General features: G+C 35.0%; 1 protein-coding gene across 1 annotated transcript in view; it reads left to right on the top strand.

The window, feature by feature from the left end:
- Window positions 1-15237, top strand: part of Gabrg1 (gamma-aminobutyric acid type A receptor gamma1 subunit) — a 75547-nt gene that overhangs the window by 32991 nt on the left and 27319 nt on the right. The window contains exon 3 of the mRNA XM_021163034.2: window positions 7417-7484. Within this exon, the coding sequence (XP_021018693.1) occupies window positions 7417-7484 (68 nt within the window). The remainder of the gene's footprint in view (window positions 1-7416; window positions 7485-15237) is intronic.

Here is a 15237-nt window from a genome sequence, read left to right as displayed (position 1 = left end):
GGGTTTCTCTGTGTAGCCCTGGCTGTCCTGGAACTCACTTTGTAGACCAGGCTGGCCTCGAACTCAGAAATCGGGCTGCCTGAGTCTGTTTTTCTGTTTTTAATACTAGGCAGATTCATTGTTTGTTTAGTTCACATGATTCCATTGCTATCTCTATTCCAGTGCAATGATTTCTTTGTGGATTCAATTATCAATAAGTACCTCACACTTGCTTACCCTGCATTTATCATGTACTTGTTTCTCCTTGAAATCTATTACTAAATCTCTTTATAAACTATTACTAAATTTTGAAAGTATTCACTATTGGTCATCCTGTGATTCCATCTTTGTATACAAGCAACAGGCTTCTGCCTCTCTTTTTAAGGTCAGGGACTGTGCCTCAGGCTTACTATCTGAATTTCTGATTCAAAGTGATTAGTGTTCCTTCTAGAATGCTTGCTTGAATACAGGCAGCCATTCTGAGTATTTTCCTTTGAGGTCTCTATGGCTTACTGCTTGTAAGTATTTTGTCCCAAGTTGCATTATTGTGACTTTAAATCATTTTTTAAATAATTCTTTTGTCTAATTATTTTGTGATTTGTGGATACTTTACCCCAGCTTCAATCCATCAATGTTCTCATGTGGCTATACGTACAGCATTAATGGATTTAGTAGCCACGATTGTGATGTTTCTTTTGTGTTGGATGAGGATTGAATGACATTTGGATTATTGGATTCTGTTCCTTTGTAGAAACATATAATTCTCCTTTTGCTATTTTTCTCTTTCCCCATTCAATTTTTAAAGCATGTTTCTATTTTCACTTTTGACATTGGGCTCTGCCCAGAAACACCTTGTTTTGAAGAATGTTCTTTTATAACACACTTAGTCATAGATTTCTTTCTTCTTCCTATTTGTTCTAGTCTCAAAACACGTTCTTAAGTACTTTCAGATTGATGACACACAAGTTCACTTTAATGGGATTTTCACATCATTCTGAAGCTTGTTACGGACTTCCTTCTTTCACAAACCTTATTTTATTCTGTTAACAGAAGAAAGGTTGTGCACAGAGTGAGAAGATGTTTGAGGTATTTCTAAGAGAATCTGTTCTCAGTGCTTTCTCCCCCACTTCTTTCCTCTTTCTCCCTTTTTCTGATTTTCTCTAGCCCCAGAAAACCATTTTGGAATTTGAGCATAGATGCTTTCTTTCTTCTCTGCACTACTGCATTTCCCAATTTGTTGAAAATGCTGGAATCCCGGGCAGAGATATACACATTTCTTTCAGTACTACTTTGACCACACAGTTTATTCTTCTTTAATTTCTTCTTGGGAATATAGGAAATTAAGTGAATATTGCCTAATTTTAATAGCTGAGAAATGTTTTAGAATATTTTTATCACTGACTTTATTTCTACTGAGCAATAGTGATTTCAGTTGTCTGGGCCTAAGCCTTGTATTAAGAACCTGCTTCCTTGGTTGCACAGAAATACCTGGAGAAACTGAAAAATTTCCACAATATCATAAAACTTAGCACATTTTAATATTCAGTTTGTCAGTATAATATGTAAAACTTTGAGATACCAGATGCCTCAGGACACTTCATGCAAGATGCCCAACTCCACTCTATGTTATTTCCTTTTTGCAGATAAATCCTGGCTACCTCACAGCACTTACTCATATTTTTCTCCAACTTGGTAAGATAGTACAAGCTTCTTGATAGACCTGAAGTTTTCTTTGTTGAAAGATGTGCAATCACAATTCAATATCTTTAATAATATAGGAATTCTACAGAAATTCCTATGAGCTCATTTAAGGCGTTTACTGTCTTCACATTGCTTTCCTTTTAAAACACTTGTTTCCCAGATTTTTCCTCATCTTTGCAGTATTTTGCATACTTACATCCAAAGAATTTCAGAATTTCCATATACAAGTATATGAGGTTATTACCATATATTTGGGTGGATTCCTTAAAAGATCACTCTCCCTCAAACAATAAATGCTAAAGATCTGGACATGCAGGGGTGGCCCTAAGAATGTCATTAATGGGAGACCAATATAAAGGCAGTAACAGGTATCTTTATAGATCCAAATGCTTCATAATAATAGCTAAAACAATCACCAACTCTATTCCAATATTTCTCATCAATTGTCCCCTCTTGGGGGAACCATGGACAAATTTCTCCCACAAAGTCTAAAAATTTTATTAAATCCTTTTCCTTAACCCTAGTTCCTCATGTTTTGAGTGACTCTTGAGTCCTATCACGTAAAGTGACTGCTTCAACATGCTTGCCTCATGTCTTAAGGCATTTCTCCTAAGATCTGAGCTGCCTGTTTTTTGGTTTTTTGTTTGTTTGTTTGTTTGGTTTTTTTTTTTTTTTCCTCCTGGACTGTCTCACAGCGGGTTAATCTGTGGTGTCCTGACTCAACAGAAGTCATTCTCTGGCACTTTTCAAGATGAGCGGGTAGGCCTACTCTCCAATGATGAGGAGTGTTCTCTCCTCTATGATCCCCTGGGGTCCCTGATTGGGTGCCAGTTTGTCCCGGCCCAGGACAGTCATACAGGGTCTGAAGAACCACATGTGGAGATAATGAGGGGTGAGAAACAGCAAGTCTGATTGATCAAGCTGTCAAATTTTATTATTCCCAGGCAGGTTTTATGCCCACAGAAGCAGGGTATGGGGTGGGGGATGACACAGAATCGCTTTGTTCTGGGGGGAACACACCTATTCCCAAAAGCAGAATATTGGCTAGGTAAAATGTTCAGCAGAAGAAACAGACCAGAGTGGGTTGCTAGGTACCTGTCCACAAGATCTATAGCTATTTGTTCTTAACTGGGGGTAATACTTTCCCATAGAGGCCTCAACTTTTTCCCACAAAAATCTCAACTAAGCTAATACTTTTTCTACTAAGTCTAAGAGTTTATAAGTAAGCACTTATGGTTGACAAGGCAGTTAACATTCAAACAAGGTCGCTGCCAACATATTTGTATTTATTTTTATCTCATGGATACCCTATATATCCATCAGAACTATAATGATAACACTAATATATTGATATTGATTGTGCAGGTCCCATTTCCAATTATTTTGATAATGTGTTTACAGGCTAAGGATTCAGTGAAATAACAAATATAATTTTTGTCTCTATTTTTGAATTTACCAAATTGGTAATAAATGAATAATACTGAAAAAAATCTCAAAAATTAAGGTCCCTGACTTATTTCAGTAATTGGGCAAAATTCTGCTAAACAAACCAGAGTTAGACATATTCCAAAATAAGTTGAATAATAGCTCTTATAATTATCCAATGTGGGTAAAATAGTTCCTTGGAGAAGTAATTTTCAGATATTTAATTCCATAAAGAAATTTGAAGAAAACTTCATAAAACTCTGACCATGGTTTGGTAGCTAAAATTTAAATTTAGTCAGGAATATGATAATGTGAAAACAGTCATTGTGAAAAGTCCTTACACAATGAGGCTCTTTGTATGGAAATGGGTTTGTACCATTTGTAAACAATAATACATTTGGTTTCCTGATGTTATGTCATAAACATAGGTTTTAAAAATGTGTTGTTATACAAAAATGCCCCAATTAATTATATGGTTTAATTGCTTTAAAGACTATTTTCTGACAATAAGAAAAGTCTGTAAAACTATCTTCGTGTTGTACAGGTTTGACTTAAACAAACTGCCTTAATAAACTATAGTGGGTAAACAGATACATACAGATGAAAACACAATTATTATAAGATAAAATAATGTTCAAGTCAACATTATTAAAAAGATTGATATTCTGCTGAAACACTCTGAGAGGGACTGGGAAAATGTTTCCTGGAATGCATGATCAGAACTCTCTGTGGAGAAAAGACATCCTGAAGTCCCATTTTTAAAAACAATTTATTTTTCTTTATCTTATGTAGATGGTCAAGTTCACTTGAACCTCTGTTCTTTTGTATCTTTACTCCATCTGAGGTTCCTCATTCCATCTCTATGTATGTTTACAGAAATATATTTTGTCCAAATGTGAGCCCAAAGTGTACATGCCAAAATGGAAGGTATGAGGCCCATGAGGCTACAATCCTATGCAGAGATCTCTAGGCAACTGAGGGAATCTTGGAGAAGGAGATGATAATTCACAGGAAAAGCACTCAAAGTGGTTGTCTGGTGCCAAACGCTCATCCCTGAAATCATACATGCAAGCAATATTATCCTGAATTAATCTGAAACATTTTCGGCAATTTTCACATCCATATTTCCTCATCTTGTGTAGAGCTACAATTTAAAAGACCTTAACTAATCACCAGTCAGCTAATGTTACCAAGTGGTATTTTAAAAAGGACCCATAGCTAGAAAATACGCATCTCATGATTGTTAATGGTATACATTTCACCACTGAAAACAAACAGGAAACTGTGAACATTGTCCATATTCTATAAACAAACATGGAGACTGTTTTCTCATTTTAGTAATGTTTTCATCTTGGTATCTTTCCCCTTTTGTTCGGTCTTATGAGGACACAATTCTGAAAAATATATTGCACATTTCTTATACAAACTTAATTTCCTTATACAATAAACCAGTGGTTTAACTATTAATAAAATATTAAAGTAAGGCATGGAATATATACACCAACAGCAAATATTTTGTGTTGCACTGATGATGATCCTTCCACTGTGGGAACTTCAGTGGCCTTGCTTTGTGATGTTGGTCAGTAATTCTCCCAGTAACTGAATGCCATGTAGCCTGTGCACTAACACCAGAGTTAATATTTGACTAACATATACAGTTTCATCTTATAATTAGTTCAGAAATATTGATATTATGGAGTCAGGGTAACTGATTAATATGTAGAAGTTTCTACATTTTAGTATGATAAACATGTCTTGCAAAATAAATACCCTGTAGTCATTTGTTTTTACTGTAGACAGTAAGTGTTGTGCAGTAAATGAAGAAACCAAATATTTGTTGATTTATCAGTATAAATGAAAAGTATGATTATGAAAGAGTTGTGTGTTTAGATCAGTTGTAATTGCTTAGAAAATGCAATAAATATACTTACAAATTCAACTGAGGAACCTCTTATATTGTTAATTGGCTTCATAAAAATTATCCTTTAAATCCTAGCTGTAATTAGCTTAATTATCTATTTATTGCCACCAGTAAATAGTTAGCAGAAATAAATGACAATTAAAGACACTAAGATGTCATCAGGCGCATATAGATTCCAAACCTCTAAATCATGTGACCTATTTTTATTTAAAACAGCCACATGAAGCTAGCAATTTAAATAAGGCATTTTCTTATGTTAGTCTGGAAACTCAACTTTCTTTTAAGCTACTTTTCAATAATTTATTTATATTTCTGGTTAGGTAAATAGGTATAATAGTCAATAGTTCTTGTCAGAGAAAGCACATAAACAAATCTATGTAGAGAATGAGTGATTCCCCACCTGCAGGTGCTAATCATTGGCCTGTCTTTGTGAGCACTGGTTTGCAAAAGTACCTATGAATTTCTACTGAAAATTTGTAGCTTGAAGGCTTTGTTAGATAGACCAGTGAACAACAGCCTGAAAAACATCGAAACTGACAGATTTGTCACTGTGCAAAAGAGAAAGAGAATCCAGTGAAGATTAACACAACAGTTGAACATGAGTGATGTATATCAGGTTAGAAAAGAGAAAGCATGTAAGGGTCACAATGGTAGAAGTATGAACCGAACAACATGGTTCTGGCCATGCTGTGACTGCAGACACACTTTTAACTGCAAGGTGACATTTCTCCTCATTCATTTCCTATATCAATTTCTCTGGAAGACATGATAAATGGTCTTCCTGTAACTTTTTTTTAATTAGTTATTTTATTTATTTACATCCCAAATATTGATCCCCCTCTAGCCAGGTCCCCCCAATCTCAAAATTCTTCATCCTATTTCCTCTCCTCTTTGCCTCAGAGATGGTCTCCCTCCTTCATCCTTCTTCTCTAGGGCATCAAGTCTCTACAGAATTACGTACATACTCTCCCACTGAGGCCAGACAAGGCAGTCCTCTGCTACACATGAGACAGGAGCCACAGACCAGCCTGTGTATGCTCTTTGGTTGGTGGCTTAGTCTCTGGGAGCTCCCAGGGGTCCAGGTTAGTTGACTGTTGGTCTTTTTATGGGGTTGCCATCCCCTTCAGGTCCTTCAGTCCTTCTGCTAACTCTTCCATAGGGGTCCCGACCTCAGTTAAATCATTGGCTGTAAGTATATGCATTTGTCTCTTTAAACTCCTATCCCCTCATGTCTACTTTGTGAGTATGTTTTGCCTTTTTTCAACTAGAATCCAATGAAACAAAACAAAATGGTTTTTTCATTTTTTATTATGGAGATGCCAAGTAGCGTTAAAGAAACTATATAAAAATATTCTTTCTGGCAGAAAAACAATTGTCAAATATTTTTGTAAATCTCATTACAAGGAGGTTTAATAGGCACAAAAGACTTCAGTCACCATCAGATACAAGACTTTGGTGGATAAGATTTAATTATAAATGGTATCATTTTCTAACAATTTAAATGCAGACTATTCATGTGTATTTTGATAGAATATGCACAATTAGATACATTCCCTGAAGACTACCTGAGAAAACCCTAATGACAACATACAAAGCAAAATAGATGAGGACCATAGAAACATCTCTATAGTGATTAGTAAAAATGAGTATCAACAACATCACGGAACACTCTTACCAAAACAGGGAGTAAGGAATGAATGAATGTTTGTTAAGATCCTCATGTGAGTCAGGTATGGAAGCACCTTCTTACATTACCTCCTTCAATATGGATGCTACTTTGACACTCTGTGCCAAAAGTGGCTATAATTAGTAGACACTTACTTTATAACATCTCAACTCTGTATTTAGTGACTTCACATTGTCTCTTTAAATTAGCCATCATAGATTAAATAATCACTTGGAAAACAGCAAAAGTTAGAAGTCAATGCCTTTCCCTTACTCTATGAGAGCAAGATTGCTATATACTCCCTAACAAAATATTCATTAAATTTAAATATATACATAGATTATATATGTAAAAGTATAAATATATATTATTTATATATAGAAATATAGTCTAATCCTAAAGGCCTAGAACTAACCCAGAAAAAAAATCTGGTAAAGATTTTATTGAATATAAAGTTGTAATTTTGGTGAACAAAATTTTAGTGAACAATTTTTAGATATCTGTAATATTTTAGACTGTACTCATGAAATATTAACTCTGATTTATATTCATATAACTGATTTCAAATTAAAATTATTTTCAGACTTTGTAACAGGTTTTTGTTGATACATTTCATAACGAGTACATTACTATTGAAATAATTAAATAATATGATGCAAAACTAAGTTTAGGGTTTCTCTCAATCCTTGATATCATTAACCATTCATTCTGTGCTAATTTGCAGTGAGACCCACAGTGATTGAAACAGATGTTTATGTAAACAGCATTGGACCTGTGGATCCCATAAACATGGTAAGAGCTGTGACAATACAGGGTTCATGAATGTATGCCTCACAGCAGAATGAGGAAATGTGTGAATTAAGATGATTGATTGTGAAATAATTCTCTTTTAAGACATAAATTGCAGCCGGGCGTGGTGGCGCACGCCTTTAATCCCAGCACTCGGGAGGCAGAGGCAGGCTGATTTCTGAGTTCGAGGCCAGCCTGGTCTACAAAGTGAGTTCCAGGACAGCCAGGGCTACACAGAGAAACCCTGTCTCGAAAAACCAAAAAAANAAAAAAAAAAAAAAAAAAAAAAAAAAAAAAAAAAAAAGACATAAATTGCTATTATCTTGATTAGTATTCAATTTGACACAGAATAAGTTCATCTGGGTAGAGATAACTCCAGTCGAGAGAAAATGACTCTATCAGGTTGCCCCGAATGCAAGTGTTTGGGGAATTTTCTTAATCAATGATTGATGTGGGTAGTGTCACACCTGGGCAGGTGGTTCTAGGTTGTCTGAGAAAATAGAATGAGCCGGCTCTGGGGAGCAATCCAGTAAGAAGCAGTCCTCCAAGGTCAATGCTTCATTTCCTTTTTAAAAGGTTTTGGCCTGCCTGCATTTTTGTGAAGGCTTTCCAAAATGATGGACTGTTGTCAGTAAGCCAATAAACACATTCTTCCTCAAGGTTCTTTTTTTTTTTTTTTTTTTTTTTTGATGTGGGTCTTTATCACAGCTATAGGAAACAAACTAGGAGTACTCTGTGTCAAATATAGGCAAGTGGAGATAAGACACTCATCATGGCAGAACTAGTAACACCTTATTCCAGTGGGTTCGATTTCTAGTGCATAAGTAATTATCACCCGATTTATTAAGAGTCAATCTCTGATGAAATCTAGGGAGAGAAAAATGAGAAAGCCCAATGTGAAAAAAGACTAAAATTAACAAGGCTTGGTAGAAAAACCAACGAACAAAACAGACATAGTATATGCTAGCAATTTTATGATTAATGGAACTAAGAATTTAGCCAAGCAGTGGTGGTGCATACCTTTAATCCCAGCACTTGGGAGGCAGAGGCAGGCAGGAGAAGAAGAAGAAGAAGGAGGAGGAGGAGGAGGAGGAGGAGGAGGAGGAGGAGGAGGAATTTTAATAGCTTTTACTCATTAAAAGGCTTTTATTTTAATACCTTTTATTTATTAAAGAATAAAGATTTGTAGCTTCTATGAAGCTACAAAACCCCATTCTACATCACATACTTCTGTGTATACATAATGGGTTCAGTAATATACTGTATTATGTAGATCCTCTAACACTGCCATCAGTGGTTAGTTTTCCAGGGTTTCTATAAGCATATAGAGACTATTGTGAGAGGAATTCAATCCACAGTTGCAGAAGAGAGAAGTATAAGATTTTCATGGGCATTGTTCATGTCCATGTTCCCATTGGATCCCAACAACGCTTCTGTATGCTTGCTTATTCTTGGTGTCTGTTTGAGTATATTTTTAAATATTTTTTATAAAATTATGTATATTCTTTAATGTGAATATAGTCTTCAGACATGATATGCTTAAAAAAGTAAGTTTACATTTAAAAGTGTATGTGTCTGTGTGCATATGTGTGTGTGTGTGTCTCTGTGTGTGTGTGTGTGTGTTTGTCACTGTCTGTTGGTCTATCAATCTGTGTGTCGTTGTGGATGTATGCTCATAAGTGGAGGTATCCTGGAAGCCAAAGACTTCAGATGTTCCTAGAACTGGAATTATAAATGGTTGTAAGTAGTTCACTGTTGGTTTTGAGAACTAAACTTTGGTCCTTTGGATCAGCAGTACATATTTCTCAGCACTGAGTGACTTCTTTAACCTCATTTTCAGTATCTTAATGTTCATTTTCAATTATATTTGAATTGAATAAGGATTGAGATTAAAAGTTTTATTTGCCCGTAGTATTTTCCTTAATGATTCCTGTTTGCGAATGCAGTCATGTTCTGAGCTACTGAACAAGTAGAATTCAATATGAATTTGAAGCATATACATCTCAATAAGAGAATCTCTAAATTTTTTTTCTTATTTTTTTCCTTGAACAATTTATTCAGTATCACAGAAGGAAAATTGTGTCTCATGGTAGTCCTTAATTGCTTTTTATATACAGTACTTACTAGGGTTTGAACTCAGAGCTCCAAACATGCTAGCCAAGTGCTGCACAAGTGACTTATGTGCATAGCTCATTTATTACTATGTACCAGGAAAACTATCATGATATGTACCTTTTGCATGTTTCTAGTCATCTGAGTCATACAATAGTATCCTTGGTTTCTCTCTTTCTCCTGGCTCAGCAGTTCAGCGCATTGATTACCTCTCCAGAAGACCCATGATTGATTCCTCACCTGTATGGAAACTCATAATCATCTTAATTCATATCCCAGGGTTCTGACACCCTCTTCTAGGGACACCATACGTGGAAGATATGGACATATATGCAAGAAAAAATACATCCATCCATACATATATACATACATACAAATGATAAAATATAATGAAAAATTCACTCTCTGAATATAATGTTCTCATGCCTAACACAAACTTCCACAGCTGCTGACCTTGATGGATGTAATGACAGAATTTTGACCATACCATAACTGATGTACTCGTAATCTTAAAGGAAGTGAGTATAAGCAGGCTGTTGTTAAATAAAATTTGAGATGATAATGTGGTTCCCCATTGGACTAGCCTAAAAGATGGTCTTATTTATGGGCTAATATGCAGGGCAAAGAGGACTATAGTCAGATCTTCAAAATTTTTCTAACCCTCTTTCTTCTTAAAAGGTAATTAAATGAAATTGCTATTGAATCTAAGGACACTAAAATATGTGGGGAAGAAAAATAAGGTCTATGGCGCAGAACATAGAATTTATTGTAGAAAAACTAATAAACAAAACAGAACACAAAACCAACCGAAAGCCCACAGTTACAGAAGGGACTAGCAAGAGCCTGTGTAGAAAATAATTTTAACTAAGGAATTCAGGACAAATAGAACCCACATTTCATGCAATGAACAGAATTGCTTTGCTGTGATTATAGTCAAGAAAGGGCACCTGAGCACAACTTACCAGATAAGAGCACAGCTTCAAATTTATCTCACTAATTGCCGATACAGTTGCAGGGAGAGAAAAGTCTTCATGCACTGTTATAACTGTTACATGGGACTGGTTTTCCTTTGTTATAGAATGTTATCTTTCTTTTGAAAGTTGCCTATTAAGTAGCACATTATAAATCCTAAAACTTCACTTCATAATTATTTATAGATTTCTTTCCTGTGTTTCACGATTGTATCACAAGTTTGAAATAAAATTTTATATTAACTCCATGAATGTTTCAGCCAATTAATCGATCCTTTCTTTAATTTTTCTTTTGAGAATTTACATTGAAAATATTCAAGAATGCACTAATGAAGGCTGAAAAGAGCTAAGTAATGTGAAGAAGTATTATAGTTTTGCTTATATTCTTATTAAAATACATAAATACAGGCAGAGGAGCAGCTACATCCAGATCTGAAGCAAGATAATATCAAAAGGGTTGCTATAATGGAAGTAAACTACTTTCCCCCTTGTAAATTTACTATCTTTGAGAAATGGATATGGTTTTATTTGGCTGATCACATACAGCTCGTCATTATCTTCTGACTAATGGGTGAAACAACCAAAGTTAAAGAATTCAGGAAGGGGGACAACACTTGAAATGTAAATAAATAAAGTAACTGGAAAAGAAAAATTTCTCCAGTGAAGACAAAAGAGAAGCAACCAGAAAGTGTTTGTGTTCAGAGACTAGAGCAGGACATTAGCAGGTGTAACAATACCGTCTCATTGAAAACTGCAAGCATGCACTGTATACGAGCCTTAGTGGGAATCACTGGAAATGAAAGACAGGGAGAAGTAAACATTAAAATCCTGACACAGGGTAGAGCCCAGACCACAACTTTCAAACATAATCCCTCTTCTCCCTGTTACCAGAGTGGCCTCTCACATAGTCACAGAACACAGTTTCTGAAATCCCATAGATCCTTCTTGCTAGAATTTCTTTTTTTATTTGATATTTTCTTTATTTACATTTCAAATATTATCACCTTTCCCAGTTTCTCCTCCAAAAACCCCTCCCCTCTCCTCCCTCTGCTCACCAACCCACCCACTCCCATTTCTTTTATATATATATATATTTATATATATATATATATAGTATTTTTTAATTAGGTATTTTCTTCATTTACATTTCCAATGCTATCCCAAAGTCCCCCATACACCCCCCCCACTCCCCTACCCACCCACTCCCAGTTCTTGACCCTGGAGTTCCCCTGTACTGAGGCATATAATGTTTGCAAGTCCAAAGCCATTTCTAACTGGCTCTGGTAACAGAGACAGGGCTGAGAACCAACGATCCAGATATGAAGTGTGTAATTTAGAGACAACTTGAAGAATCAGTGGGGTTATATTCCAAATACCAGACTGCCAGTGTAGGCTACATGGCTAATGGTACAAACAGAATTGGGTCAAGTTGGTAAATAAAGTGAAATTATATTAGTCAATATAGAAATATTTCACAAACAAGCTTTTTTTCATGTTAGTTTTAAAAGGAAAGGAAAGTCAAAAGAATTTTAGAACAAAGATACATGGAGAGCTGCAAAGTCAGAAGTTCTGTTCAAAAGGAGATGGGAATAAAGGCTGGTTCTCTTCAAGTATGAGGAAGACACTTTGCTCTGTTTAATTCTCATGAATTTAACACAATAGAAAACTGTTAAAGCTGTGTGTGTGTGTGTGTGTGTGTGTGTGTGTGTGTGTGTGTGTATCTGTGTGCTGGCAATAAATAATGTGTCTGTATTGTCTTATGAGTCAGTCTAGCAGATAAAATCTCTACGTTGCTTCCCCAACACTATTTTCTCCCTTCTCTTCTTCTCAGTTACTTCTACATTTAAGAAAAGGCAGGGGGACCCCATGAGATGTAGCTTTTACACATCAAAGAAAATATTCCCTTTTCTTTTATTATATTAACAGGAAACGTTTTTATGCCACGTGCATTAACTTGAGAAATTATGAACAGGAAACAATGGCACAAGAATAAAGCTTTGTTTCTTTTCTTAAAAGATTAAGTAGTCTGCAAGTGCTGTGAAGTGGAGAGAAAATAATTTGGGAATTGGGGAAGAGTTGTTATGTTTAAAGAAACCCACCTGCAGTTTTGACTTTTAAGTTTATTCCCTTGGTTTTTATGATCATTAAAATCTTGCCACCATAGTTTAATTTCCTTTCTTATGCACCAGTCATTATATTTTGTCACCAATTACTCATAAAAGTGAATTTAACCACAAATCATATTTTAGAACAATAGGGAACATTTTTAATATAACACTAGCAAAGAAAAAAATCAGTTATATATATATATATATATATATATATATATTATTTTTTTCTCTTGGACTCTATGATCTGGTATGCTCATTTGCAATGGATTTACTAATTACATAGAAAAATTAATGTTCAGGCACGCAAAATTCAAAATAAAATTTATCTTGCCTTAGATAAAACTTTTTTTTTTTTTTTGGTTTTATAAACTACCCTTTGTATAGTCTTGAAGTGTCTGTGTATGCGGGTTTGTGTATGCGGGTACATGCAACAAGGCATGCAAATGGAGGTCAGAGATCAACACTGTGGACGTAGTTTCTTTTTCCACCTATGACTTGGCTTCTCAGGCTCAAACTCAGGTTATACACACAAAGGACTTATAAATGATGAACCATCACACTGGTCCAATTTTGTTTTTATTTTATTAGGGTTTGTTGTATTTATTGTTGCTTACCTGATGAAAATTTGTGCAATCACTTCTCAGTTTGTAATATAGAGGTTCTTTCTGTGAGAGATGAAAAAGAGAAATGAGGAAAGATGCCACATTTTTGCAAATATTTGGGTTATTTTATTATCCAATCATTTATTTATTTTACTATTTTAGCAAATAGTTGTTTTTCAGTAAGTAGGAAAGTAAATAGATAAAAAGATCGATGTACAAATCCATATCAATTTAAGCTGTTAATGGTAAGCCCAGTGCCCTTTGCTAGAAAAGAAAAGTTGATAGGAATAGTGTTTTCCTATATTGCAAGATAATGTAGAGCCAGTGATTTAGTGTAATAATGCAATCAACAGTAATTCTGTTAGGGAGAGAGAAATAGTGGGAAGGAGAGGGGATAGAAGAAATGAAAGATGGAAAGAAATAAGCGGAGAAGGGAGAGAGGTAGAGAGGGAATGAAGAGACAGAAAGAGGCAAAAAGGGAGGGAATAAAAGAGGACAGGGCTAGTTCTTGTTGTCATTGTGAACTTACAGTGAGCAGAGTTGTGATCAAATTTTCCTACATGTTGCAGGCTTTTATGAATTTACTTTCTTGCATCACAATTAGGGTAAGAAAAATCAGGAGAGCATGAAAAGACTGAGCTTGAAAAATGTAGAATAACTATTTTGCAAAAAATTATAGACTCTAGAAAGAAATGAGAATGCTTTGAGGAAAATTATATTTAGCCATCTGTGCAATGAGATAGCTAAGTGTGTATATGAGTAAACTTGTATCTTACAAATGATGTTTCACATACTCAAATCTGATTCCTAATGGCTTTCCAAATCTTGTTTTCTGGGAATGTCTTTGAATACTACATGTCTTCAGGGTTAATTTCTTTCTAGAATTGATGATCATTTAGGTAAAACTCTGCATGCAGTGAAAATACAATCATGAGCCTATAAGTGTCAATTTTTAGTGTATTTTTCCATTCAATTGAGAAATATGAAACAAAGCAGAATTAAAAATAAGGTGAGACAACATGAAAACAAGTGTAAACACTCTTAGAAAACATGACATAAAATTCTTCCTCCCACCAAAATGACTCATTTCCCTTGTCTAGAAATAAGAGAAGAGGATATTATTTGTTAGATAGCTTTCATTCCAAAGCCAAAGAAAGCTAGCTATTCCTAGCATGATGGTACCCTGAAGAATAATTTCTATGTTATTTTGCCTTGGGTAAGATTACTAGTAATTTTTCCAAAATAACATTCCAGAACTTTTTGTTTTAAGTTTTATTTTAATGTCATTAACATATTAGAACATTTTTTAATCGAGGAAACTAGCTTCTACAATGGGAATAACTCTCCCTAAGTCACATGAAAGCTTAAGAGAACAAATTTAGTTCCTCCAAAGGTAACTTGGCCTCCAGAATGCTAAGCTTGAGCATGGAGCTCTAGCATCCCCTGCTCTCTGTCTGCCTGTCTGCTCTGCAGATTTTAGACTTGTCATACTTCCCAGGTCACATGAGCCAATTCTTTATGAAAAGCCTATCTACTCTCTGTCACCTGTCCCTTGGAAGTATCTGCTCTTTCTCTGCAAAAACTGCTCAGCACAAATCCATGGAGACAATTATGTACTGTTCTGGGTGCCAAATGGTTAGACATAGGAGTGAGTACTAGGTTCCCTGTTGTGCTCAAGTCTCCCTAAGGCTTGGGAAGTTCTTATTTTCTATGTGATGGCAAGAGTTTGGCTGTGGCTGTACTAAGTTGGATATTTTACTCTTTAAAATTACACGCAGACTATTATGAAACTTACACCTGATAGTAAAAATGTGTTTAAGCATCATATGGAAAATCAACAAATGAATTATTAGGATTTTAAGTTCTTAGCTCCAATTTTCATAGCATATGGATTTAGAGCCAGATTTCTTTTTTTTTTAATATATTTTTATTACATATTTTCCTCAATTACATTTCCAAT

The sequence above is a fragment of the Mus caroli genome, chromosome 5 (assembly GCF_900094665.2).
Source record: "Mus caroli chromosome 5, CAROLI_EIJ_v1.1, whole genome shotgun sequence".
In the NCBI taxonomy this organism is placed as follows: domain Eukaryota; kingdom Metazoa; phylum Chordata; class Mammalia; order Rodentia; family Muridae; genus Mus; species Mus caroli.
This window is presented reverse-complemented; position numbering and strand designations above follow the sequence as displayed.